Genomic DNA, 26,176 nt, shown 5'->3' with positions numbered 1-26,176 from the left:
CTCGAGGTGTTAATCTTCTTCCCGCACTGACACGGATGATTTACCAGGGGCATTCACAAATGGGTCACGGACCCATTCCTTTGCATGTCTTGGGTCATTTGCGATTGGGAAATAACGCTCAAATTCTGTCAACAGCGAAGATAGGTGATCGCGCACCATCTGTGAGAAGGATGGTGCAGCCTCACTCTCCCAAAATCCCAGCTAATGTTGGGAACATGTCAAATATGCCCACAGTCCACTCGCCGTTCCCACAGTTCCAGTTTGGCTTTGAAAGCAGACACTTTATCTGCCAACTTGAAAACAGTTGTCATTCTCCCCTAAAGTGACAAATTGAATTCATTGAGCAGGTTGAAGATGTCACACAGGTAAGTGAGTTTTGCTACCCACTCCTCGTCACCGAAGTGAGCTGCCAGTGGTGACTTTTTTCCTTAAAGAAATCTCTGTAGCAGCTTTCTTAACTCAAAAACCCTGGCCAGGGCTCTCCCCCTTGATAGCCACCCGAATTCAGTGTGTAAGAGAAGGCGTTTGTGCTCTACATCCATACCCTCGCAAAGCTACTCAAACAGACGTGAGTTCAGTGCTTTTGCTTTGATGATTGATAACTTCAACATCACTCAATAGGCTGTTAAGATCAGGTGACATTTTTCGGCTAGCTAGCATTTTCCTGTGTATGACATAGCATGTAGACTGTAACCTCTTTGACTCAGGTAATGAAACCGGACAGCCGCCCAGTCATAGCTGCAGCCCCGACTGTGTATATTCCAACACAGAATGACCAGTCCAGTTTGCCTGACATGTAGTCATTCAAAACTTGAATAGTTCTGCCCCAGTTGTGTTAGTTGGCAGCGGCAGTGCACACAACATATCCTCGTGCACATCGTCTTGAAATATGTATGGTACATAAACCAGCAGTATTGCCTTATTGTTGACATCAGTAGATTCGTCCACCTGCATAGCATGCCATAGTGACTCGCTAAGCCGTTCCAACAGCTGTGCTTCAATGTCCTCTGCTATGTCATCGATTCTCCTTGAAACTGTGGTAGCTGAAAGAGAAACCTGTACTATCTTGTTAGCTGCAACTTCTCCCAACAGTTCACGGCACATGTCCTTGGCAACAGGCAGAATCAATTCTTCACCAACAGTGAAAGGTTTCTTAGCCTTAGCGGTATGGCTAGCCACTAAGCACAGCGCTCTCAGAACAGCAGCATTTGTGGAGGTGGTGGCTCTCAGCACTTGCTTCTGTCCCACTTGCTCACGTTTTTTCTGCTCAAAAAACTGAATGGGTTCGTCTTTAAGTGCAGGGTGCTTGGATTCAAGGTGCCGAAGCAGTTTTGAGGGACTCATTGCCTCATTGGACAGCTTGTCTCCACATATCACACACAGGGCGCTTGGAGTGGGCGAGTCACAGTCACATTAAAGCCATATTTTACGTACAACCCGTCATATTTTCTGTTGAAGGAAGTTTTCTTTTGTTTTGCAGTCTCAGCATCAGCTGTCTCTGCGTTATCATCATTGTTAGGCTGTTTATGTCCCCTAACACCTCTTCCAAGAAATTCTCAAGCGATGTTTGTTTTTTCACTCATTGAGTAGTTGTAGGTTAATGATCGACTGGTGACCTCATGTGGGTAATAACCGAGTGTGAGTTAAAGCTCAACAGTAGGCGTGAAAGGGAATGAGGAAAGGCACAGCTGACTCATATCGCCAAATCATATTGTTTCCATGTGGCCTGGTTGCACATGCTTTGTGGCCAAGTGGTTGGGGACCACTGAGTTAGGCTGTTCATATAGTATTCTACTTTGAGCACAAGCAAACTACTGATTTCTTGGGGCCAGCATTAAATGACCTACATTTAAGATCCCCTGTGAGATTAGGCCTCAATACATTTTATTTTCAAAATAAATTTTTAACAATACCAGGACAGTGTCAGTCTAAAAGTTAACTGCAGAAAAGTTTTCATTTCATAATCCATTAATCAAATACTAAGCAGTAACAGCTTGTCATTGACTATAGCTATAAGCTTATGAAAGAACTTAAATTAGCAGCAGTTGAAACCTCAATTCAATATGCAATATTTGCAATAGCAGTACACAGTTTCTTAACAACCAGTTAATATTTGCCAGTTACTGTAGAAGCAAAATGAAAAAATTATGACAACATTTATGTGATCAAAAACATTCATTTCATGCAAAATCCAGTCTGCTGTTGGAACATACCTTAATGAGATTAGCACCTCCTTTTTCTGAACCTATATGAAATTTCTTTTCAGGTGTCTGGAATGCTAACAGCTCCTTTGTAACTCCAAGATGACCCTCCAGAATTGTTTCTTCAACCCCAGTTTCACTTGTTCTCTTCACCTCATCCTAATATTTATGAATACAATTATAAACATTAGATAATTAAAATCAAAACTTACATCAAGGCATTATGAGCAAATACTGTTACAATGCAAAGAGATGAACATTAAGCGATCATTTGCAACGATGCACCATCTTCAGTCTTGTGACAATGTTCAACTTCCTCAAGCAGATAGGCTCTGACATGCTCCCCCCCTTCAACTACTCCTTTACTTCGGCTGTATTCTGAGCAACAAATCTAACATCTATAATACACTGCTGAGGAAATACCATTTTTGACAGCATTTTACATGATATGATAAATCAACACGTCATTTGAGTGAAATAAACATCTTTTAGCACTACTTGAAGAGCAATTTGCCTTGAGTTCAGCTGTTACTCCTTCACCAAATAGTAACTATATAAACAAATTATCTGATTATTCATTAGTAGGACTCTCCTCTTTCTACATTGGCTAAATATTACCTATGTTTAGCCATACTACACAACGCAATTTTGAAGTTATTAAGTACTTAGCAATGTGCTTGGGAACCAAAGTTTTCCCTTAGTAACTCATAACTTACACATCATACCTGCCCAGAGGTGAAAGTTCTCAGTTAAGTATTACATGCAAGTCCAGAGTGGAAAGATGGAAGATATGGAGGGCAGGCAAGGGGGTTGCTGGCCAGGCAGCTGTGTAAAGTGTCAGAGGTGGGGTTGGGAGAATAGGTTATTATGTATTCCTGTGAACTAATAAGACAAACATCAGATACTGCTTGCCTAGCTGTGGTGAAAAGATTCAAGAGAGAACAAGAAGAGACAACCCCATCAAGGAGAAATCTGAGAAATGAGGACCTATTTGTCATATTTCCCCATTAGCAGTCATTAAGGAAATAACTAGTTGACTCTCTCGTCCAAAAAGACATTTTTCAACCTCTGTCAACTCTCCGAGCGACATACTACTTTTTAATTTTGTTCAGAACTATCAAGCTTGCTTGGCAAGTCGGTTGTTCCAATTTCTGCTTTTCCTATTAGCAAGATTTCATTCATCCACTGCACACCTTCAAATGTGAACAAATATTTGACTACCATGTACAACACACTGGAGGAACTCAGCAAGTTGGGCAGCATCCGTGGAAGCCAGCAGTCAACATTTTGGGCTGAGACCCTTCATCAGGACTGAAGGAGGAGGGGGCAGGGGCCCTATAAAGAAGTTGGGGGGAAGGTGGGAGAAGGCTGGTAGGTGCCAGGTGAAAAACCAATCAGAGGAAAGATCAAGGGGTGGGGGAGGGGAAGCAGGGAGGGGATAGGCAGGAAAGGTGAAGGAGGAATGTAAGGGGAAAGCATTATGGGCAGTAGAAGAAGGCAGAATCATGAGAGAGGTGATAGGCAGCTGGCAGAGGGAAAGTGGGATGGGGGAAGGGAGAGGGAGGGAATTACCGGAAGTTGGAGAATTTGATGCTCATATCAAGGGGCTGGAGACTATCCAGACGTTATATGAGATGTTGCTCCTCCAACCCAAGTTTCGCCTCATCATGGCAGTAGAGGAGGCCATGTATGGACATATCCGAATGGGAAAGTGAAGCAGAGTTGAAGTGGGTGGCAACTGGGAGATACCATCTGTTATGGTGGATGGAGCAGGGGTGCTTGACATAGTGGTCCCCCAATCAGCGTTGGGTTTCGCCGATGTAGAGAAGGCCGCACTAGGAGCATCGGATGTAATAGATGACCCCAAAAGACTCACAAGTGAAGTGTTGCCTCACCTGGAAGGACTGTTTGGGGCCCTGAATGGTGGTAAGAGGGGAGGTATAAGGACAGGTGTAGCACTTCTGCTTACAAGGATAAGTACCAGGTGGGAGATCTGTGGGGAGGGACGAGTGGACCAGGCAGTTGTGGAGGGAATGATCCCTGCGAAAAGCGGAGAGGGGTAGAGAGGGAAAGATGCGCTTAGTGATGGGGTCCTGTTGAAGGCAGCGTTGTTGCGGAGGACAATATGCTTGACCCGGAGGCTGGTGGGGTGGTAGGTGAGGACAAGGGGAACATGGTCCCTGTTGCAGTGATAGGAGGATGGGGTGAGGGCCGAAGTGCAGGAAATGGAGGAGTTGCGGTGAAGGCATTGTTGATGATGGCAGATAGGAAACCACGATTCTTAAAGGAAGAAGACAATTGAGATGTCCTGGAATGGAAAGCCTCATCCTGGGAGCAGATGCTGTGGAGACAGAGGAACTGGGAATAGGGAATAGTATTTTTGCAATTGGCAGGGTGAGAAGAGGTATAGTCAAATGAGAGTCAATTGGTTTGTAGAAGATGTTAGTGGACAGTCTGTCTCCAGAGATGGAGACCGAAAGATTGAGGAAAAGGAGAGAAGTGTCCGAAATGGACCGTGAATTTGAGGGCTGGGTGAAAGTTAGAGGCAAAATCGATGAAATTAATGTGCTCAGCATGGGTGCAGGAAGCAGCACCAATGTAGCAAAGGAAAAGTTGGGGAGCAGTAACAGTATAGATTTGGAGCATAGACATAACCCATGAAGAGGCAGGCATAGCTGGGGCCCATGTGAGTGCCCATAGCTACACCCTTGGAAGTGGGAAGAGAAAAAAGAGAAGTTATTAAGTGTGAGTACCAGTTCCGCCAACTGGAGAAGTGTGGTGGTGTTGGGGAACTGGTGAGGTCTATTATCAAGAAAGTAGTGGAGGGCTTTGAGGCCTTCTTGATGGGGAATGGAAGTGTATAAGGATTGGATATCCATAGTGAAAATGAAGCAGTCGGGACCAGGAAACTGGAAGTTATTGAAGAGGTGGAGGGCATGGGATGTATCCCGGAGCTAGGTGGGGAGGACTGAACTATGGATGACAAAATGGAGTCCAGGTAGGCAGATACAAGTTCGGTGAAGCAGGATAAGGCCGAAACTATGGGCCTACCAGACAGTCAGGCTTGTGGATCTTGGGGAGGAGGTAAAACCAAGCAGTGCAGGGTGTGGGAATTGAGTTTTTTGGCTGAGGACGGAAGGTCTTCGGAGTTGATAAGGGCAGTGATGGTATGGGAGACAATGGTTTGATGATTTTTGGTGGGATCCTGTTCCAGGGGTAATTAAGAGGAGGTGTCAGAGAGTTGCCGTTTGGCCTCAGTGAGGTAGAGGTCTGTCCGCCAGACTACTATAGCACCACCTTTGTCTGCGGGTTTGATGGTGAGGTTAGGATTATTTGACTACTATGCACTTGAACGGTACAATTTGACATCCTGTCCTGCCAGCAACAAACCGGTCATTAGCTTTAATTTGCAAACAAATTGTTCAGGAGTTTTCTGTCAGCTCTCATAGATTTCAATCCCTCAACCAAGAATTGAAATCCCACTGTATATTTCAAATTCTAACCTCTAACGTTCCCTGGCTGCCAGCTTGATTACTCCTAAAACCAAATGATGCATAAAGATCATAAACCAATTCAGCAGAATAAGGCCATTTGGCCCACTGTCTGATTTCCTTCTCAACCCCAATCAGCTGCCTGCTTCCCGCAACCTTTCACACCTTGACTTTCTACCTTAAATACACCCAATAAGTTGGCCCCCACAGCCACCTGTAGCAATGAATTCCAGATTCACTGCACTCCGGCTCAAGAAATTCCTCCACACCTGCATTCTAAATAGACCTCCCTCTATTCTGAGGTTGCGTCCTCTGGTGGTCCAGTCTAGGACCACCTTAGGGAGTCTACCCTAAGTAGAGGAAACATCCTCTCTGCATCCACTCTATTGAGGCCTTTCAACATCTGGTAGGTTTCAGTTAGGTTGCTCCTCATTCTTCTAAATTCCAGTGAGTAGAGGCCCAGAGCTATCATACGCTCCTCATATGATAAAGTCTTTCATTCCTAGTACAATTTTTTGTGAAGCTTCCTTGAACCCCCTCCTCCAAAGTCAGCATGTCCCTTTCTTGGATAAGGGACCCAAAACTGTTCACAATAGTCCAACTGAGACCTCATCGGTGCTTTATAAAGCCTCACACTACATCCTTGTTTTTATATTCTTATCCTTTCAAAATGAATGCTGACATTATGTTTGCCTTCCTCACCACTGACTCAACCTGCAAGATAACCTTTTAAGGAATCCTGCACGAGGATTCCCAAGTCCCTTTGCACCTCGGATTTTTTGAGTTTTCTCCTTTTAGAAAATAGTCTACACTTTTATTCCTTCTACCAAAATGCATGATCATACGTTTCCATCTGCCACTTCTTAGCCCATTTTCCTAATCTGTCTAATATTTCTGGATAATTAGGACCCCTTCTGGGGCACATGGACCTGTAAAAAGGGACTGGCTGTGCTTGAATCTGAGGGGGACCAATATTCTTGCGGGCAGATTTACTCGAGCTATTGGGAGTGGTTTATACCAATATGGCAGGGGATGGGAACCACTATGATGGAACTCAGGATAAGCCAGCAGGTTTACAAGAAGATGTATGTAACATGAATGTAAGGAAGGGCAAGCCAATGATTGGGTACAAATGCAGACAGAGCAAGGAGTTAAATTGTACCAGAGGCAAAATTCAAAAGGTGAAGACTGCAGGACTGAAAGTGCTGTACTTAAACGTGCGTAGTATTTGGACAAAGGTGGACTAAGTTTTGATTGGAGATTGTTTGATAGGATATTGTAGGCATCACTGAGTGTGGCTGAAAGAAGGCCATAGTTATGAGCTTAACATCAAAGGATATACTCTGTATTAAAAGGACAGGCAGAAAGGCATAGGCAGCGGCGAGGCTCTGTTCGTAAGAGGTCAGAGAATGTTGAATCTTTGTTGGAGTTAAGAAATTGCAAGGGTGAAAAAAAGACATTATGGGAATCGTATATAGACCTCCAAATAGAAGCCAAAATGTGGGGTTGAGATTGCAAAGGGAGCTGGAAAAGGTATGCAATAAAGGTAATGAAACAATTGTAATGGAGGACTTTAATATAGAACTATAAAACATTACAGCACAGTACAGGCCCTTCAGCCCTCCATGTTGTGCCGACCCATATAATTCTTAAAAAGTACTAAACCCACACTACTCCATAACCCTCTATTTTTCTTTCATCCATGTGACTGTCCAAAAGGCTCTTAAACACCCCTAATGGTTTTAACCTCCACTACCATCCCTGGCAAGTTATTCCAGGCACTCACAACCCTTTGTGTAAAAAAACTTACCCTTGATGTCTCCCCTAAACTTCCCTCCCTTAATTTTGTACATATGCCCTCTGGTGTTTGCTATTGGTGCCCTGGGAAACAGATACTGACTATCCACCCTATCTATGCCTCTCATAATCTTGTATATCTCTATCAAGTCCCCTCTCATTCTTCTAAGCTCCAAAGGGAAAAGTCCCAGCTCTGCTAACCTTGCTTCATATGACTTGTTCTCCAAACCAGTCAACATCCTGGTAAATCTCCTCTGCACCCTCTCCATAGCTTAACTTCATGCAAGGGGATTGGGAAAATCAGGCTGGTGTTGGATCACAACAGAGGGAGCTTGTTGAATGCCTATAAGATGGCTTTTTAGAGCAATTTATGCTTGAGCCTACTCAGGGAAAGGCCATCTTAGATGGGGTCTTGTGTAATAACCCAGATCTTATTAGGGAGCTTAATGTAAAGGAGCCCTTTGGAAGCAGTGATCATAATATGATTGAATTCACACTACAATTTGAGTTGGAGAAGTCAGATGTATCAGTGTCACAATGGAATAAAGGGAATTACGGAGGCATAAGAGAGGAGTTTGCCCAGGTGGATTGGAGGAGCATACTGGCGGGGATGACAGCACAGTAAAGGTGGTTGAAATTTCTGGGAATAGTTCACAAGGCGCAGGATATTTATGTCCCATAGAAGTTGTTCTTAAATGGCAGGGGTAAGCAACCATGGCTGAGAAAGAAAGTCAAGTACTCCACAAAGGCCAAGGAAAGGGCATACAGCATAGCAAAAATGAATGGGAAGCTGGATGATTGGGGAGCTTTTCAAATCCAACAAAAGGTTTTTTGAAAAGCTACAAGAAAAGAAAAGATGAAATGTGAAGGCAGACTAGCCAAAAATATAAAGCAGTATACCAAAAGTTTTTTCAATTATATTAAGAGTAAAAGGGAGGCGAGAGTTGATGTGGAAATACTGGAAAATGATGTTGGTGAGGGTAGTAATGAGGGACAAAGAAATGGCAGATGAACTTAATGGGTAATTTGCATATGTCTTCACTGTGGATGACACGAGCAGTGTGCCAGAGGAATGTGAGTGTCATTGTTATTACAAAGGAAAAAGTACTAGGCAAACTCAAGGTCTTAAGGTGCATGTCACCTGGATCAGATGGATTTATTCCAGAATCCAGAGAAGTTGCTGAAGAGATAATGGATGACTGTAAGATTGCAAATGGCACTCTACTCTTTAAGAAGGGAGCAAGGCAAAAGAAAGGAAATTATAGGCCAGTTAATCTAACCTCAGTGGTTGGGAAGTTATGGAGTCTATTATTAAGGACGAGGTTTTGGGGTACTTGGGAGACTAATGATAAAAGCATGGTTTCTGTAAAGTGAAATCTTGTCTGACAACTCTGTTAAGAGTTCTTCGAGGAAGTAACAAGCAGGGTGGACAAAGTTGAGGCAGTGGATGTCATTTACTTGAATTTTCAGATGGCATTTGATAAGGTTCCCATGGTGTTACAGGAAAGATTTGGATCGCTGAATAGCTGATAGGCAGGAGGCAGCGAGTGGGAATAAAAGGGGTCTTTTCTGATTGGCTGCTGGAGACTAGTGGTGTTCCTCAGGGGTCAGTACTGGGACTTTTCACATTGTTTATCAATATTTGGACAATGGAATTGATGGCTTTATAGCAAAGTTTGCTGATGATACAAAGATAGGTTTTGGGGTAGGTAGTGCGTAGGAAACAATGTGATTGCAGCAGGAATTAGACAAGTTGGAAGAATGGGGGATAAAAGTAGCAGATGAAATACAGTGTTGGGAAATGTACGATAATGCATTTTGATAAAAGGAACAATAGTGCAGACTATTATCTAAATGGGGAGAAAACTGAAACAGAGGTGTAGAGGGACATGGGCATCCTTGTGTGCAGGATGCCCAGAAGGTTAATTAACAGGTTGAGTCTGTGGTAAAGACATCCCATTTGGTGACAGGGAAGCACGTATTAATGATCAGAAGTGAAGGGATTAGGAGGGGAAGAGAGGCAAGTTATATATATTTTTAAAAATACATTCTGATTTGACACAATATGGCAAATCCAGCATTTTGTAACTTTATTTATGGTGGAACTCTGTGGTAGATAACTGAAAGAACACCCTCAGCAAACCATCCAACAGGCACACCTAGAACGCCTAGTTCATGTTTTCAAATATGCAATTCCCAATATAAAACCAATTAAAATGGCATTTGTGACACAAGTGAAGCCTCCAACTTGTTTTTCCTGGGTCAGTGGAATAAAATTAGTTGTGCATTACTGTTTTTAGGAAACCATGGAGAACAAAATTTCCACAATCTTCAGAACAGATAGCATTTCAATATGCCAATACAAATTTAAACTAGAGCTTTTTAAAAAATGTTCAACAATTCCCATTGTATTTTCCCGTAAGATAATGTTTAGACACTCAATGCAGAAATAAGCCTAATAAACCAAAATAATAAAGTGGAAAATATATTGCAGATGCAGGAAAAGGAAACAAAATGAAGAAATGGGGAAATGAGCTGAAGAAATGTGGGAAATGAAATAAACGGTGTAACTAAAACGAAGAGATTGAACTGCTCTGACCAGACACCATCATAGTAACAGTACTTAAGAATATTTGGGTTAGCTATTGCAGGCTGATGTCCTCGCATCACATTCAAATATTAACTCCATCTCCCTATCATCACAGAACTTGTACAGTGGTTTGTTTATATAAGAGCACCCATGGACATTTTAGGAAATTCCATTTTCAAGTTGAACATATAATACAAAAATGTAAGAGAGCAATATTGTCTGACTTCCTGAGTGTTTACAGCATTTTTCGATTTTATCTGAGATTTCTACTATCTGCTCTGTTAAGGCTTTTAGAACAAAACTGTTGATGGAGAAGTTTACAACAAGCATCTCATTTTCCATGCTAATTTCAGCCTGAATGGCTGAATCATCCTGCATTAATCAGGTCAAAACTGCCAGAGGAATTTTATAGCTTTCGTAGAACTGGCAGCAACATTTTGTCCACATCTGTATTCAAGTTTTCACAATAAGCATCAGATTGATGAGGGCAGCATCTATGGAATGAATAAACAGTCAATGTTTCAGGCCGAGACCCTTCTTCTGGACTGAAGTCTTCAATCAGTTCCTTGGTCTCACTGACATTGAATGAGAGGTGTTTGTTATGACACCACTCAGCCAAGTTCTCAATCTCTCTTCTGTATGTTGATTCATCACTCCCTTTGATACAGCCCAGAACAGTGGTGCTATCAGCAAACTTGTATATGGTGTAGGAGCTGCATTTAGCCATAGAGTCAGAGGTGTAAAATGAGTAAAGCCGGGGTATAATTACACATCCTTGCTGTGCTGATGAAGATTGCTAAAGAGTTGATTTGACAATCTGAACTGAATTGTCTATAAGTGAGGAAATCCAGGATGCAATTGCACAAGGGGGTATTGAGGCCCAGGTCTTGGAGTTTACTGATTAGTTTCGAGAGGATGATGGTGATAAATGCCGAGCTATAATCAATAAAGAGCATCATCCAAATGGATGCATTATTGCTGACCAATGGTCCAGGGTTGTGTGAAGAACCAACGAGATAGCATCTGTTGTAGACCTGTTGTGTTGATCAGAGAATTGGAGTGGATCCAAGTTGACATTTACAAACCCCATTCCCAGAAAAGTTGGGATATTTTCCAAAATGCAATAAAAACAAAAATCTGTGATATGTTAATTCATGTGAATCTTTATTTAACTGACAAAAGTACAAAGAAAAGATTTTCAATAGTTTTACTGACCAACTTAATTGTATTTTGTAAATATACACAAATTTAGAATTTGACAGCTGCAACATACTTAACAAAAGTTGGTACAGAGGCATGTTTACCATTGTGTTACATCACCTTTCCTTTTAATAACACTTTTTAATCGCTTTGGAACTGACGATACTAATTGTAGAAGATTTGCAATTGGAAATTTTGTCCATTCTTGCTTGATGTAAGACTTCAGCTGCTCAACAGTCTGTGGCCTCCGTTGTCTGATTCTCTTCTTCATGATGCGCCATACATTTTCAATAGGACATAGATCTGGACTGGCAGCAGGCCAGTCAAGCACACACACTCTGTGTCTACAAAGCCACGCTGTTGTAGCCTGTGCAGAATGTGGTCTGGCATTGTCCTGTTGAAATAAGCATGGATGTCGTGGGAAGAGATGTCGCCTTGATAGCAACATATGTCTCTCTAAAATCCTAATATACGCCTCAGAGTTAATGGTACCTTCACATACATGCAACTCAGCCATGCACTGATGCACCCCTATTCCATCACAGATGCTGGCTTTTGCACCATTTGCTGATAACAATCTGGATGGTCATTTTCATCTTTGGCACAGAGAACTCGACACCTGTTTTTTTCAAAAACTAGCTGAAATGTGGACTCACCTGACCACAGCACACGGTTCCACAGTCTTTCGGTCCACCTGAGATGAGTTCAGGCCCAGAGAACTCGCTGGCATTTCTGCGTAGAGTTGATGTATGGCTTCCTCCTTACACAATACAGTTTCAAGTTGCATTTCTGGATGCAGCGACGGACTGTGTTAAGTGACAATGGTTTTCTGAAGTACTCCCGAGCCCAGGTGGCTATAATTGTCACAGTAGCATGACGGTTTCTTAGGCAGTGCCACCTGAGGGCTCGAAGATCACGCGCATTCAACAGTAGTTTCCGACTTTGCCCTTTACGCACTGAGATGTCTCTGAATTCTCTGAATCTTTTCACAATAGGGAAATGTTCCTTTTGAAATGACTAACAATTCTCTCACGAACTTTGGCACAAAGGGGTGAGCCATGACCCATGCTTGCTTGCAAAGACTGAGCCTTTGATGGACGCTACTTTTATACCCAGTCATGATACCTCACCTGCTACCAATTAGCCTGCTTAATGTGGAGTCTTCCAAACTGATGTTACTTGAATATTCTGAGCACTTTTAAATCTTATTTTAACTCTGTCCCAACTTTTGTTGAGTGTGTTGCAGCCATCAAATTCTAAATTTGTGTATATTTACAAAATACAATTAAGCTGGTCAGTAAAACTATTGAAAATCTTTTCTTTGTACTTTTGTCAGTTAAATAAAGGTTCACGTGAATTAACATATCACAGGTTTTTGTTTTTATTGCATTTTGGAAAATATCCCAACTTTTCTGGAAATGGGGTTTGTAAGCAGGAGTTGGTACACTTCAACATCAGACTCTCAAAACAGTTCATCACTGTGGATTTCAGTACCACTGGGCAATAGTCATTTAGATAGGTTAGCGCGCTCTTCTTGTGCAGTAGTACGACTGAAGTCTGCTTGAAGCAAGTGGGTACCACACACTGCTGGAGTGAAATATGCAGGTGAGAAGAGGAAAGAGGCCAGAGTGGGGAGGGGGGAGGGAAATTTATTTTTTAATGCAAGGAGAAATTAATATTCATGTCATCAGGTTGGAAGCTAACCAGATGGAATACAAGGTGTTGCTCCTCCACCTGAAGGTGGCCTCATCTTGGCACAAGAAGAGGCCATGGACCAACATGTCAGAACAGGAATGGGATTCGGATATAACATGGTTGGTCAACGGGAAGTTCTGCATTTGGCAGATGGAGTGGAGGTGCTGAAGTGGTCCCCCAGTTTAAGACTGGTCTTACCAATAGAGGCGGCCGCTTCTGGAGCATTGGACCAAATAGACAATCCAAGCAGATTCAAAGGTGAAGTGTTGATTACCTACAAGGACTGTTTGAGGCCCTGAATGCAGGTGAGGAAGGAGGTGAATAGAGGTAAATAGGCAGGCAAAGAGTGCGATTAATGGAGGGATGAATACATAAGGGAATCATGGAGAAAGATCCCTGTGGAAAACAGGGTGGTAGGGGAGGGAAGAGGAAAAATAAAGGTATCTTGAGTTGTTGGATCTTTCTGGAGTTGCTGGAAGTTGCGCAGGATAATTGGTTGGACGTTATGGTAAGGACAAGGGAACTCCACTATTAAGGCAGTAGGAAGATGGGGTCAGTGCGAATGTGCAGGAAATGGAGGAGATGCGGATGAGGGCAGTATCAATAGCGGAGGAAGGGAAACCACATTCTTTGAAGGAGAACATGTCTGACTTCCTGGAAAAGAAATGCGGTGGAGATGAAAGAACTGAGAAAAGGGAATAGCATTTTTACAGGAGACAGAGTGGGAAGAGGTAGAGTCAAGATAATCGTGGGAATTGGTAGGTTTCTAAAATATGTCAGTTGACCATTTATCTCCGGGGGAGGGGGAGGGACTGAGAGAGGTCAGAAATGGAACTTCAGAAGTGAAAATTGGAATTTTCTTGCAGCAGTACATTGCAATACATAATAAAAACAATAAATTACAATAAATCACAATAAATACATATATTAAAAATTAAATTCAATAGGTAATGCAAAAGAGAGCACAAAAGAGAAAAAGTTAGTAGTGTACAGTATATGGATTCACTGTCAATTCAGAAACCTGATGGCAGAGGGAGAAGTTGCTCCTAAATGTTGAGTGTGTGTTTTCAGGCTCCTGTACTAACTCCTTGAGAAAATGGAGATGTCCTGGGTGAAGGGGTCCTTAATAATGGATGTTGCCTTTTTGAGGCATTGCCTTTTGAAGAAGTCCTCAATGCTGGGGAAGATGGTGCCCATCATGGAGCTGGCCAAGTTTACAACTTTCTGCAGTGCTCTCCAATCCTATGCAGCAGCCCCACCACACTAGATGATGATGCAACCAGATAGAATGCTCTTCACAGTACACAATTTCATTTTAATCAGTGTAGGCTAATAAGTTGTTAAGTATTATTTTTGAAAGTTCAAAGCATTTTTTGGTTTGCATCTGTTTGGAAATTCTGGTCATTTGTATAACTTCCCAGCTTAGGTCACTCAAACAATCCATATTAATTTAACCTTCTTAAAAATATCTATTACAGAGAAAATGACAAACCATTTAATGTGTAGGTCTAACATTGAGAGGAAACCTTTTGTTCAATGGAGATGTTAAAACAAAAGTGATATGAACTGAAACCACATGCAGCCAGTAAAGATTGAAGCTGGTCTTGACAGCATGACATTGTGCTGCATCTAGGCTTAATCACATCAAAATGAAACTGAGTATTGAGAGCTTTGTAAAAATCCTGAAGGCACCCTATACTAGAAGTAAATTCAAAACTATAATGGAACACAAACTTTGGCAAAGATAAATGCATGGTAAAAAACACAATGACTCCAGATAAGATATTTTTATCAACATGGGTAAAATACGATCAAGTGTAGCTTTGTTTCTTTGTGATATTCCTCTCCCCAGGATCCTACTTTACTTTCAAAGAGAAAATGAAAATGCTGTTCAAAAACAGAAAATTAGTGTGTGTACTTTTTTTTTACAAGATCACAATGAACCAGAGATGTATGAAAAAACCAGTAGTATACAGAATACTTAATAGCTTGAATTGTGTCACCATGCTGTGAAAGCACATCTTGTGCTAGTCCTATAGTTGTATTTACGACTTGCAACTATATGGCTCCCAACAAATGAAGCCTCATTTCTGTGATAATTCAACAAAGCAAGTTGAGTTTGTGAGCAGATTTTAAATGTCAGATGCTGGAATCCAGATCCTGTCAAAAATGGGCTTTACAGCAGCTTTGCTGTCTTTAAGAATGTTTAAACATCTCTTAATTTCCCAATGATCTTAAATATTTGGAAGGGTAAGGTACAATAGAAAACTACAGTAATGTTAAAAATACATGTAAACTCCAAAAAATAATTAAAACAAATGCACATTGAAATAAATTTAAAGAAAACTATTTATTTTAATGGCTGCAATGCTTAAACAAATGGGGTCATAAAAGAGACATTAGCCACCTGAAGAACCAAATACAAAGCATATATGGTCAATGAGCTCCAGGAAGAAAACACACCCTGAAGAGAGAGGCAGAAGAGACAATCAGAGATAATGCCCTGGTTAAGATTTCCACTGCTATGCTGTGAGGTAGCTTACCTTAGCAGTTTTCTGTAAAAGCAGTGTGCCATGCTGTAAAGTGTGTTTTGGCTTCAGCTAAGATAAGGACCCATGTCGTCCTACTTAGTAAAGTGAGTAAGCCAATCAGGATTGTGGGATGTGAGTGAAGGTTCTAGAGAGTTGTGGAGAATAGTGCTCTGAAGGACAGTAGACTGGTTTGGGGTCTTTTGGTAGGTACTGCAGAACAGGACAGAAGGGAAGATGCAGCAGAATGTTATTGGAAGGAGAGTCCCCATTGCAAGAAAAACTTTGTGCAGATGAATGGCTCCAAGGAGAAAGGACCTGAGAGAGCAAGTTCATTCGAAATGATCTTCGAGGGGAGTTTGTAATGTGGTGGGTGCTTTCACTCGGATCGTGGGTCCAGCGCGCGAGTAAAGAAATACATCCCCAAATACTAGAGTATATGCTCCACCGTTATGTACAGAATGAGCTGGTTTAACTGTAATTTTTTTTTTGTTTCTGTTTGTTAAAGTTGACAATTTGATAAATATATTTTCTTCATAATTTTATGCTGGTATACGATCTGTCATTTTTGGGCTACCAATAATTGTGTATGGGCAGAATTTACACAGCATTTGCTCAAATTGAGGTTTCTTTGATCGGAACATCACAACGTTCCTGTTTGGTTGAATCCCAAATCGTAGTGAGCATGGATACATATTGCTTATGAAAGGTGGCCTTCTAACTGTTAAGTCAAGGAGCTGTTAGCAGAGTTAACTAATGAACCAAGTCTGTATACGAACCCTGGTGAGAGGATTACTCAAATGTGCCAGCATTTGATCTCTAATGCTTTTCATACTTCAGTTCCATAATGTGAAAGTAAACACTGCTAATGGGAAAAAAAACTGAATTGGTCCATTTCATCTCTGATAGTAAAATATAGGTGTTGTGAACTAAGGGAGCATGGTGTTTAACTAGATAACAAAAGTGCTTTGCTGTTATGCAAACAGAAATAATTTTACTATGACCATGTAGTGCAATAATCCGGAGTGCATGCATATACTGCTCTCGATAGAATAAATAACATTTTTGATTCCAGAAGTACTCGACTCTTCTTACTCTTCAAAATTCAAATTCATTAATCAAAGTACATACATGTTACTGCCTCGAGATTCATCTTCTTGCCAGCAACACATGTGCATGTCTGAATTTTATAAGTACTATAAAGACGTAAAACACAAGTAGTTTTCATTCCTCGGCCTCTATAGCAAATTAACTTACCTCAATTATACAATTGGCCAGGTGGTTGGCAGTGAGGAGGAAAGCTCTGGACCAGGGGTTCCTAAACTGGATCCACAGGCACCTTGTTTAATGGTACTGGTCCAGGGCATAAAAAGGCTGGAAACTCTGCTCTCAACTGTGGGCAGATGGTCAAGGCTTACAGTCAAGTGGGCAGAAATGGAAATGAATCTCAGTCAAGACAAGATGGAGGTGCTGCATTTGGGAAGGTGCAATCTGGCAAAGGAATGCACCATATACAGGAAGGGCATAAGGCTAGAACTGTGCACACAACTAGTTGGACCATAGCTCCTTTGCTGTTGTAATTTTTCAATTTGTATTACAGTGCCAGAAATGAGCAACCAGAAGGGAATAAACATACATCATCCTGGTGAAAAGATGATCCACATGTCAACAAACCACAGACAAAGGAAAATTTCTATTTTAATATGTCCATCATACAGAATAAATAACAACAATCCTCCAGTTTATATTTTCTAAAATCTAACTTTTCTAAAGTACAAACTTTACTCACTCTAATTCTCTTGAGCCAGTCAATTTCATTGTTGAGCAGAACTTCTGCGTTCGGCAAGTTAATGTTACTGTTGTATGCGTAGTTAAGCAGATGCCTTAAAAGAGTGAAGTAGTCTGCTGAATGCTTTGCCCTCTCTCGTGCAGTACTCTGGCATCAGGAAAACAAATAAAAATTAAATGCAGTTAATATCATTATTGTTAACAAGTTTTAATACATTGATATTTGCTTATAAATCAATTGATTACCCTGTTATCATTTGTCATTTTACAATTAGACTTCAAAATAAGTAACAATGTATTAAGAGTGCTATACAAAGTCTTGAAAAGTTGCTTACTGCTAATACTGTGAAGAGCAGAGTGATGAAGAAAAGAAGCGGTCGATGTCCCATACAGCATCTGGTAGCCATTAGAAAGAACTGCTCTTGGGCCATCTGCCTAACTGCTCTGTAAAATATAAACAATTTAGATTTTAGTTTGAATTGCCATCATATCTGCATGTTTACAAATTCTTTCAAACAGTTTTGCCATTTTTCCTCTTCAGTTTCTTTAAGCTATACTAGCACATGGCTCCAGTTAACAAGGAAATTGGTCAGCCTCATTTTCTCTGTTCAACAACTTGGGGTTAGACAAGCAACTCTCGAATAAGGAAGGCAAGTGTTGTTTTGCGAAACACTAGGAGATGACCATTTCTTTTTGAATGAGAAAGGAATGAAGCAGAAGGAATGTATCTGGTGCTACAACCTACCTGGGGGAAGCAACAGTGGCCTCTGGCACTGAATCTGGCCCTGTGGCTCAGAAGGGTAGGGAATTAAAGAGGATGGCAGCAGCAACAGGGGACTCTATAGTTAGGGAGTCAGATAGGCAAATCTGTGGATGCAAAAAAGAAACATGGATGGTAGTTTGCCTCCCAGGTGCTAGGGTCCGAGATGTTTCTGAACACGTCTATGACATTCTAAAAGAGAGGGTGAACAATCAGAAGTTGTGGTACATATTGGTACCAACAACGTAGGTAGAAAAGAGGAGGAGATCCTCAATACAGAATACAGGGAGTTAGGAAGGAAGCTGAGAAGCAGGACCTCAAGAGTAGTAATCTTGGGATTGCTACCTGTGTCACGTGACAGTGAGGATAGGAATTGAATGAGGTGGCAGATAAATATGTAGCTGAAGAATTGGAGTGGGGACAGGGATTCAGATTTCTGGATAATTGGGACCTCTTCTGAGGCAGGTATGACCTGTACAAAAGGAACGGGCTGCACTTGAATCTGATCGGACTGATATTCTTGCCAATGGTTTACTCGTGCAGTTGGGAGTGGTTTAAATTAATATGGCAGGGGGATGGGAACCAGTATGATAGAGCAGAGGATGAGCCTGGAGGTTTACAAGTAGATGATGGGTGTAACGTAACTGTAAAGTCAGTCAAGCCAATGATTGGGTACAATCGCAGACTGAGCAGAGTTAAATTGTACCAGAAGCAAAATTTAAAAAGGTGAAGGGTGCAGGATTGTGGGTGCTGTACTTAAGTGCGTGTAGTATTCGGAATGAGGTGGACGAACATGTGGCACAATTAGAGATTGTCAGTATGACTTTGTGGGCATCACTGAATTGTGGCTGAAAGAAGGTCACAGTTGGAAACTTAACATCAAAGGATATATTTTGTATTGAAAGGACAGGCAGGAAGACATAGGGGTGGTGAGGCTCTGTTCGCAAGATGGAAATACATTTTTAGTAAGAGATGACTGTCAGAGAATGTTGAATCTTTGTGGGCAGAGTTAAGAAACAGCAAGGGTTAAAAAAAATTATGGGAATCATATACAGGTTTTCAAATAGTAGCCAAGATGTGGGGTTGAGATTGCAAAGGGAGCTGGAAAAGGCACATAATAAGGGTAATGTCACAATTGTATAGAAGACTTCAATATGCAAGGGGATTGGGAAAATCAGTTTGCTGTTGGATTGCAAGAGGAGGAAATATGTTGAATCCCTATGAGATGGCTTTTTAGAGCAGCTCATGCTTGAGCCTACTTGGAGAAAAGCAATCTTAGACTGGGTCTTGTGTAATAACCTAGATCTTATTTAGGAGCTTAATGTAAAGGAACCCTTAGGAGACAGTGATCATAATATGATTGAATTCATACTGCAATTTGATAGGGAGAAGCACAAGTCACGTGTATTAGTATCGCAATGGAATAAAGGGAATTCCAGAGGCATGAGAGAGGAGGATGCCCAGGTGGATTGGAGAAGGGCACTGGAGGTGATCATGTCAGAGCGAGGACAGCTGAAGTATCTGGGAATAGTTCACAAGCTGCAGGATAGATATGCCCCACAGAAGTAGCTGTTCTCAAATGACAGGGGTAGGCAACTGCAGTTGACAAGGGAAGTTAAGGACTGTATAAAAGCCAAGGGTCAATGGAACTAGGCAGAAAACTGGTTTGGCACAACCAAGGGTCAAAAAACCTGTTTCTGTATTGTAGTGTTCTATGGTTCTATGAAGGGCATATAAGGTAGCAAATCAGAGAGGGAAGTTGGATGATTGGAAAGCTTTTAAACTCTAACAAAAGGCAACTAAAAAAGCTAAAAGGGAAAAGATGAAAAACAAGGGCAAACTAGCTAATAATATAAAATAGGATACCAGAAGTTTTTTCAGTTATATAAAGAGTAAAACGGAGGTGAGAGTTGAAATTGGACCACTGGAAAATGATGCTGGTAAGGAAGTAATGGGGGACAAAGGAATAGCAGATGAACTTAATGGGTACTTTGCATCTGTCATCACTGTGGAAGACACTGGCTGTATGCCAGAAGTCTGAGTGTCAGGCGCAGGAGTGAATCCCATTGCTATTACAAAAGAAAAAGATGCTAGGCAAACTTAAAGGTCTTAAGGTGGATCAGTCACCTGGACCAGCTGGGTTACATCTCAGAGTCCCAAGACAGCTTGCTGAAGAGAAAATGGATAATGGTCATGATCTCTCAAGAATCACTTGATCCTGGCATGGTCCTGGAGGACTGGAAAACTGCAAATGTCACTCCACTCTTTAAGAAGGTAGGAAGGCAAAAGGAAGGAAATTATAGGCCAATTAGCATAACCTCGGTGATTGGGAGGTTATGTTGTCTATTATAAAGGATGAGGTTTTGAGGTACTTGGAGACTAATGATAAAATCATTGAAAGTCAGCATGGTTTCTGTAAAGTGAAATCTTGCTGGACAAATCTGTTACACTTTCTAGAGGTAGTAACAAGCAAGGTAGACAAAAGAGAGGTAGTGGATATCATTTACTTGGATTTTCAGACGGTGTTTGATAAGGTGGCGCACGAGGCTGCTGAATTAAAGATAAAATCCTCTGGCATTGCAGGAAAGATACCAGCATGGATAGAGGATTGGCAGGAGGCAGAGAGTGGTAATAAAGGGAGCCTTTTCTGGTTGGCTGCCAGTGACTAGTGGTGTTTCCCAGGGATTGGTATTGGGACCGCTACTTTTTACATTGCTTTTGAATGATTTAGATAATGGAATTGATGACTTTGTGGCAAAGTTTAAGGATGATATGAAGACAGATGGAGGGGTAGGTACTGCTGAGGAAGCAATGCGATTGCAGCAGGACATAGACAAGTTGGAAGAATGGGGAAAACATGGCAGATGGATATGGTGTTGGGAAATGTATGATAATGCATTTTGGTAAAATAAACAATTTCATAAGATGCATACTATATTCTAAATGGGAAGAAAATTCAAACATCAGAGCTGCAGAAGGACTTAAGACGTCTACATACAAAACTCCCAAAAAGTTAATTTATAGGTTGAGTCTGTGGAAAGAAGGTAAATGTAATGTTGGCATCTATTTCAAGGGGAACAGAATATAAAAGCAAGGAGATAATGTTGTGCACTTTACAAGACACTAGTCAGGCCACTCTTGAAGTACTGTCAACCGTTTTGGTCCCCACATCTCAAAAAGGATGTGTTATCATTGGAGAGAGTCCGAAGGAGGTTCACGAGGATGATTCCCAGAATGAAGGGGTTAACAGATCAGAAGCGTTTGGCAGCTTTGGGCCTATACTCATTGGAATTGAGAAGAATGCCAAGGGGATCTCATTGAAACCTACCGGATGTTGAAAGGACCAGATAAGGTGGAGCAGACTCAATAGGCTGAACAGCCTAATTCTGCCCCTATGTCTTATGATCCAGAACCCTACTGGAAGCGATGGAAGTCATGAATGATGAATACTCAATATAAAAGACTGTTGGAGTGAAGGAAAGAATGTCGGTAATCTATCCTTCGAAGAATGAAATGTCTGCAAGAACCAATACAGGCAAGCAAAGATCCCTGAGAGAGAGGGGGGGGAGAGGGGGGAGAGAGGGAGGGGGAGAGGGGGAGAGAGAGGGGGAGAGAGAGGGGGAGAGAGAGGGGGAGAGAGAGGGGGAGAGAGAGGGGGAGAGAGAGGGGGAGAGAGAGGGGGAGAGAGAGGGGGGGAGAGAGGGGGGGAGAGAGAGGGGGAGAGAGAGGGGGAGAGAGAGGGGGAGAGAGAGGGGGAGAGAGAGGGGGAGAGAGAGGGGGAGAGAGAGGGGGAGAGAGAGGGGGAGAGAGAGGGGGAGAGAGAGGGGGAGAGAGAGGGGGAGAGAGAGGGGGAGAGAGAGGGGGAGAGAGAGGGGGAGAGAGAGGGGGAGAGAGAGGGGGAGAGAGAGGGGGAGAGAGAGGGGGAGAGAGAGGGGGAGAGAGAGGGGGAGAGAGAGGGGGAGAGAGAGGGGGAGAGAGAGGGGGAGAGAGAGGGGGAGAGAGAGGGGGAGAGAGAGGGAGTGTGTGTACACAATTTCAGCAAAGACAACACAAAAAGTGAGAAAACAGCAGAACAAAGTGGAAACTTTGAAGGAAGCAAAATGGGGAATGGTATAGTCTAAACAGCTAGGGGAGTAAAGGGGTGCAAAAGCATATATTGATAGCTCACCTCTCACTGAGACTGAAATAAGAGATGTGAAATAAATGAATGGAAGAGTCAGAAGTACATCCTATGAATGACCGAGCTGGGTGGAAACTAGCAAAGGCACTGAAATGTTACCATTCTACATAAATGCAAGTAATAGCACCAATACAATCATAAATATAACAGTAAAAGTGCTGACAGAAGGCAAATGAACAAGATAGAATCAGATGTTGTTGTATATTCCTCCCCCACCCAAAAATAGATGCAGATTGGGCCCACAAGTTCCCCTTGATGTACCTTTGATTTGGAGTTCCAGGAATTATTAAGAAAGACTGTAATCTGTAACCTGATTTGGGGGGGGAGGGGGGGGAAGACAGCGTTGGTGTAAGTGGAGTAGTTGGGTCTCTGTTCAGGGAAGTGAAAGGCCTACATTTAGTACAATAGAACAGTCCAGTTTCCTGGTCATGCCCATCTTATCTCCACAATGGATACAACTTCTTTGACAGTTCCATTCCACACAAGGATGGTCTGAAGTCCCTTCAGCTGTCTTTTCGAAAAATAGCAAAAATCATGAAAAACACCTTCAAATTAATTAACCCAGTGAATTAACAGATGTCATTAAAATTTCGTACAGCTATTTTTTATATTATTCATATTATTTAAAATCTTCAATTTGAACTGTCAAATTAAGAATATCAGAACAACAAACTGATCAAAATTACAAAATAAACTGATTTCTGATCGTGATGCTTCGTTAGATAATTAAAGTCTATAACTGAATGTTCAAAAATATATAAGAAAAATCAAGTCCATGAAACCCCTTAACATTTCAGTATAAATATGCAAATGTAATGACGTATATTTGCTTTAGTTTCAGTAATTTATCCATTACCAATTCAACTTTGGAATGCCAAGCAATTCTGTGCAAAGCTGAAGTACTAAGACGAAACATTCCTTATTTTGTTCTTTAAGGTATGTTGGCAAATTAATTCAACATTCAAATTGATCCCTATACATTTCTTACGCATTAAAACACTTATTTCTTGCCCACTTGTACCTTAATGCAACTATTAACAGTAATATAAACCAATTTGTAAATTTCTTTCACACAGATTCATCTTTCGTATTCCATATCTACTTATTAAGCCCTCGTATCTCAACAAATCAACTTAATTTGTATAAATAATGAAACAAAATAGTGTTTCACACATGACATTCTGTTACAGAATCTAGTACTCCATTCCATCTGGCAGTTATGAAAACTGTACTTACTTGCTGTGACAGTGGAGCAGCAAATCAATTATGAAGGTCTGCCATGCCTTTTCTTTACTAAGTGTATCCAGTGCTGTTGGAACCAGTGCAAAGCACAGTGTCATCACCTCCAAGGCTTCACAGCAAACATGCTCATCTTCAGAATCAGGTTCACTTCCTGCATTTGTCTTCAAATACAAGAAAACACAATTTAAGGCAATCTGTTAAAGTAGCAAATTCAGACCTACTTTAAAAAAACATTTAAATTTGAACAACCAACTGTTCTTTAGAAATGTTTTTCCTCCAATCTTTGACAAATGGTAACAGGAATAACAATCACGAATTACATTTTCTGAATTAGATAAATATAGTTAACTGTAAAATGACTTAATGCACATTTCCCAAGTGCACCAGCACCTCTATTTCCTCAGAAGATAAAGAGATCTGGCATGTCCCCTTTGGCCCTAATATTTATCGATGGACCACAATAAACATCTCATCCGTATGCATAACGGCTTAATATGACAAATATCTGCCCAAGACGGTAAGAACATGAGGAGTTGTGGATACAACTCAGCAGATCCTGCCTCCCCTCCATTAGTCTGTTGACACTTCTAGCTGCCTTGGTAAAGCAGCCAACATAATCAAACACCCCCAAGGCATTCTCTCTTCTCCCTTTGGGCAGAAAATTCAAAAACCTGAAAGCACACATCACCAGGCTCAATGACGCTTTTATCCTGCTGATGCAAGACTACTGAATATTGCATTAGTACAATAAGTTGGACTCAACTTCACAATCTACTTCATCTTGGCTTTGCACTATTTTGTCTGCCTCCACCACACTTTCTCTGTAACTGCAACCTATTCTCTGCATTGTTATTACTTTCACCTTGTACTACCTCAATATAATGATGTGATTAAACGATCTCAAAACAAATTATTCACTGTATCTCAGTGTACGCAGATGCCATGAAGATTGGTGGTTTTGTGGATAGTCGAGAAGGTTCTCATAGGTTACAAGATATAGAAGGGATGCAGAAACGTGGCAGGTGGAGTTCAATCCAGAAAACTGTTTCAGTGATACACTTTGGAAGATCGAACCTGAAGATTGAGTATAAGGCTAATGGCAAGAATAGAGGTTACTTGAAAATAAACCAAAACTGCTGAGAGACTGAGTATGGGAGTTGACACTGTATGCTGCACCTCTATATTACTGCTTTACAAGTCAAAAAAAAAGTACGTTTGATCCTTCATTATGAAACCAGCAAAGACAAATGATCTTTTCGTGAAAAAAGAAAAACAAAACTAAATTAGCAATATAATGAAATAAGCAATTAGTGTTCAAATTAGCGTAATTAAGTGGTCAACAAAAAAAATCACTCCAGCTCACACATTCTCCACTAAACTAAGACAAAGCGTGAGTACTTAACTATACTTATTTGCTTCTGCCGTGCTCCAACCCACATAACAAGTTATCAAAATTAATAATGGACAGACAATAGATAAATGGTGTCTACATCCCAGACCCTAATTATTACACTACAATAATTACAGCTACATATTACAAAAAATAAGAGACATGCAATCTTCAAGGATAACATCTTTAACATTTATGCAAATATTCTTTTTTCAAGCCAGGCTGTGAAAAAGTTATGTAGGCCAGAGGTTACCAGCACTTAGCCCAGTTCAGAGTGATCTTTATCACCACCGTCTGTCAAGTCAAGGTCATGAGATCCAACAACCAAAGTAAGTAAAGCTTCTTGAGCTGTAGCTGAAGCTTCTCAAACCTCTGCCTCCTGCAGAAGACAGATCTTGGGTTATAAGCCTGTCCAGATAGTTAGTCATGGTCTTGATGCGCATCTGCCACACAAATACTTTTCCGTCTGGAAAGACTTGAATGATTCTTCTCAAGGTCCATGAGTTTCAAGGCACTGAGTCAACAACTATAAGCACAATGTCTCCTGAATGAAGTTGCATTTTATTTCAGGCGTTTCTGTAACTGTGGTAAATACTCCTTGACAAACCTTTTCCAAAACAAATTTGACATGTATTGAACTTGCTTCCATCTATGTACGATGAGCATAAAAGTCCTCCTTTTGGAATTATCCTGGGGTTAAGTATGGTGAGGTTTTCAGAAGCAACAGATGTTAGTGCTTCCAAATCATTAGGATCGGAAGGGCTCTGACGACCATTGATAATAGCTGCTACTTCATAAAGAACTATATGGAAACATATGGAAACCCTCTTTGTCAAGATTCTTTAATTTCATAGTACAATTAGGGACATTTCACACTGAACCGATCAATCTTTCCCATGTTCCACCATGATGTGAACCTGCCAAAGGACTGAAAATTCCACTTAAATTCTTTTTGCTCCTATACCATATGGTCTTATCTTTCCTTGACCTATGGTGCATAAGAGAATGTGTCCTTTCTCCTGAGGTTGAGCTTCTCCATGAGGCCCAGTGCAGAACACTGCTGTACTTCCTTGATCTAGGAAAGCATTGCCCTTATTATACTTCACTTATATTGGAAATATAGGAAGCCATTAGATACCAGGGCACTACTCACTGGTGTATCTGATTCTTTCATGACTTATTTTGATTCCGCACCCCTTTTTGTCAGAGTGAACATGAAATATGCCAGGATGCTTGCCACTGCAGACCTTGCATGAAAGACGCTTCCTGTAATCCTTGCTGATGTGCTCTGTTCATAAACAGCCAAAGTAGACA

At 41.3% G+C, this 26,176-nt stretch overlaps 1 protein-coding gene across 4 annotated transcripts in view; it reads right to left on the bottom strand.

The window, feature by feature from the left end:
* Window positions 1-26,176, bottom strand: part of usp9 (ubiquitin specific peptidase 9) — a 269,594-nt gene that overhangs the window by 53,584 nt on the left and 189,834 nt on the right. For all 4 annotated transcript variants that reach the window (XM_059968262.1, XM_059968261.1, XM_059968260.1 and 1 more), the window contains 4 exons: window positions 23,467-23,633; window positions 17,626-17,734; window positions 17,292-17,438; window positions 2,214-2,360 (listed from right to left, as the gene is read on the bottom strand). In XM_059968262.1, the coding sequence (XP_059824245.1) occupies window positions 2,214-2,360; window positions 17,292-17,438; window positions 17,626-17,734; window positions 23,467-23,633 (570 nt within the window). The remainder of the gene's footprint in view (window positions 1-2,213; window positions 2,361-17,291; window positions 17,439-17,625; window positions 17,735-23,466; window positions 23,634-26,176) is intronic.

The sequence above is a fragment of the Hypanus sabinus genome, chromosome 4, assembly GCF_030144855.1.
Source record: "Hypanus sabinus isolate sHypSab1 chromosome 4, sHypSab1.hap1, whole genome shotgun sequence".
Lineage (NCBI taxonomy): Eukaryota > Metazoa > Chordata > Chondrichthyes > Myliobatiformes > Dasyatidae > Hypanus > Hypanus sabinus.
The sequence above is the reverse complement of the archived record's forward strand: the minus strand, read 5'-3'. Positions and strand labels throughout refer to the sequence as shown.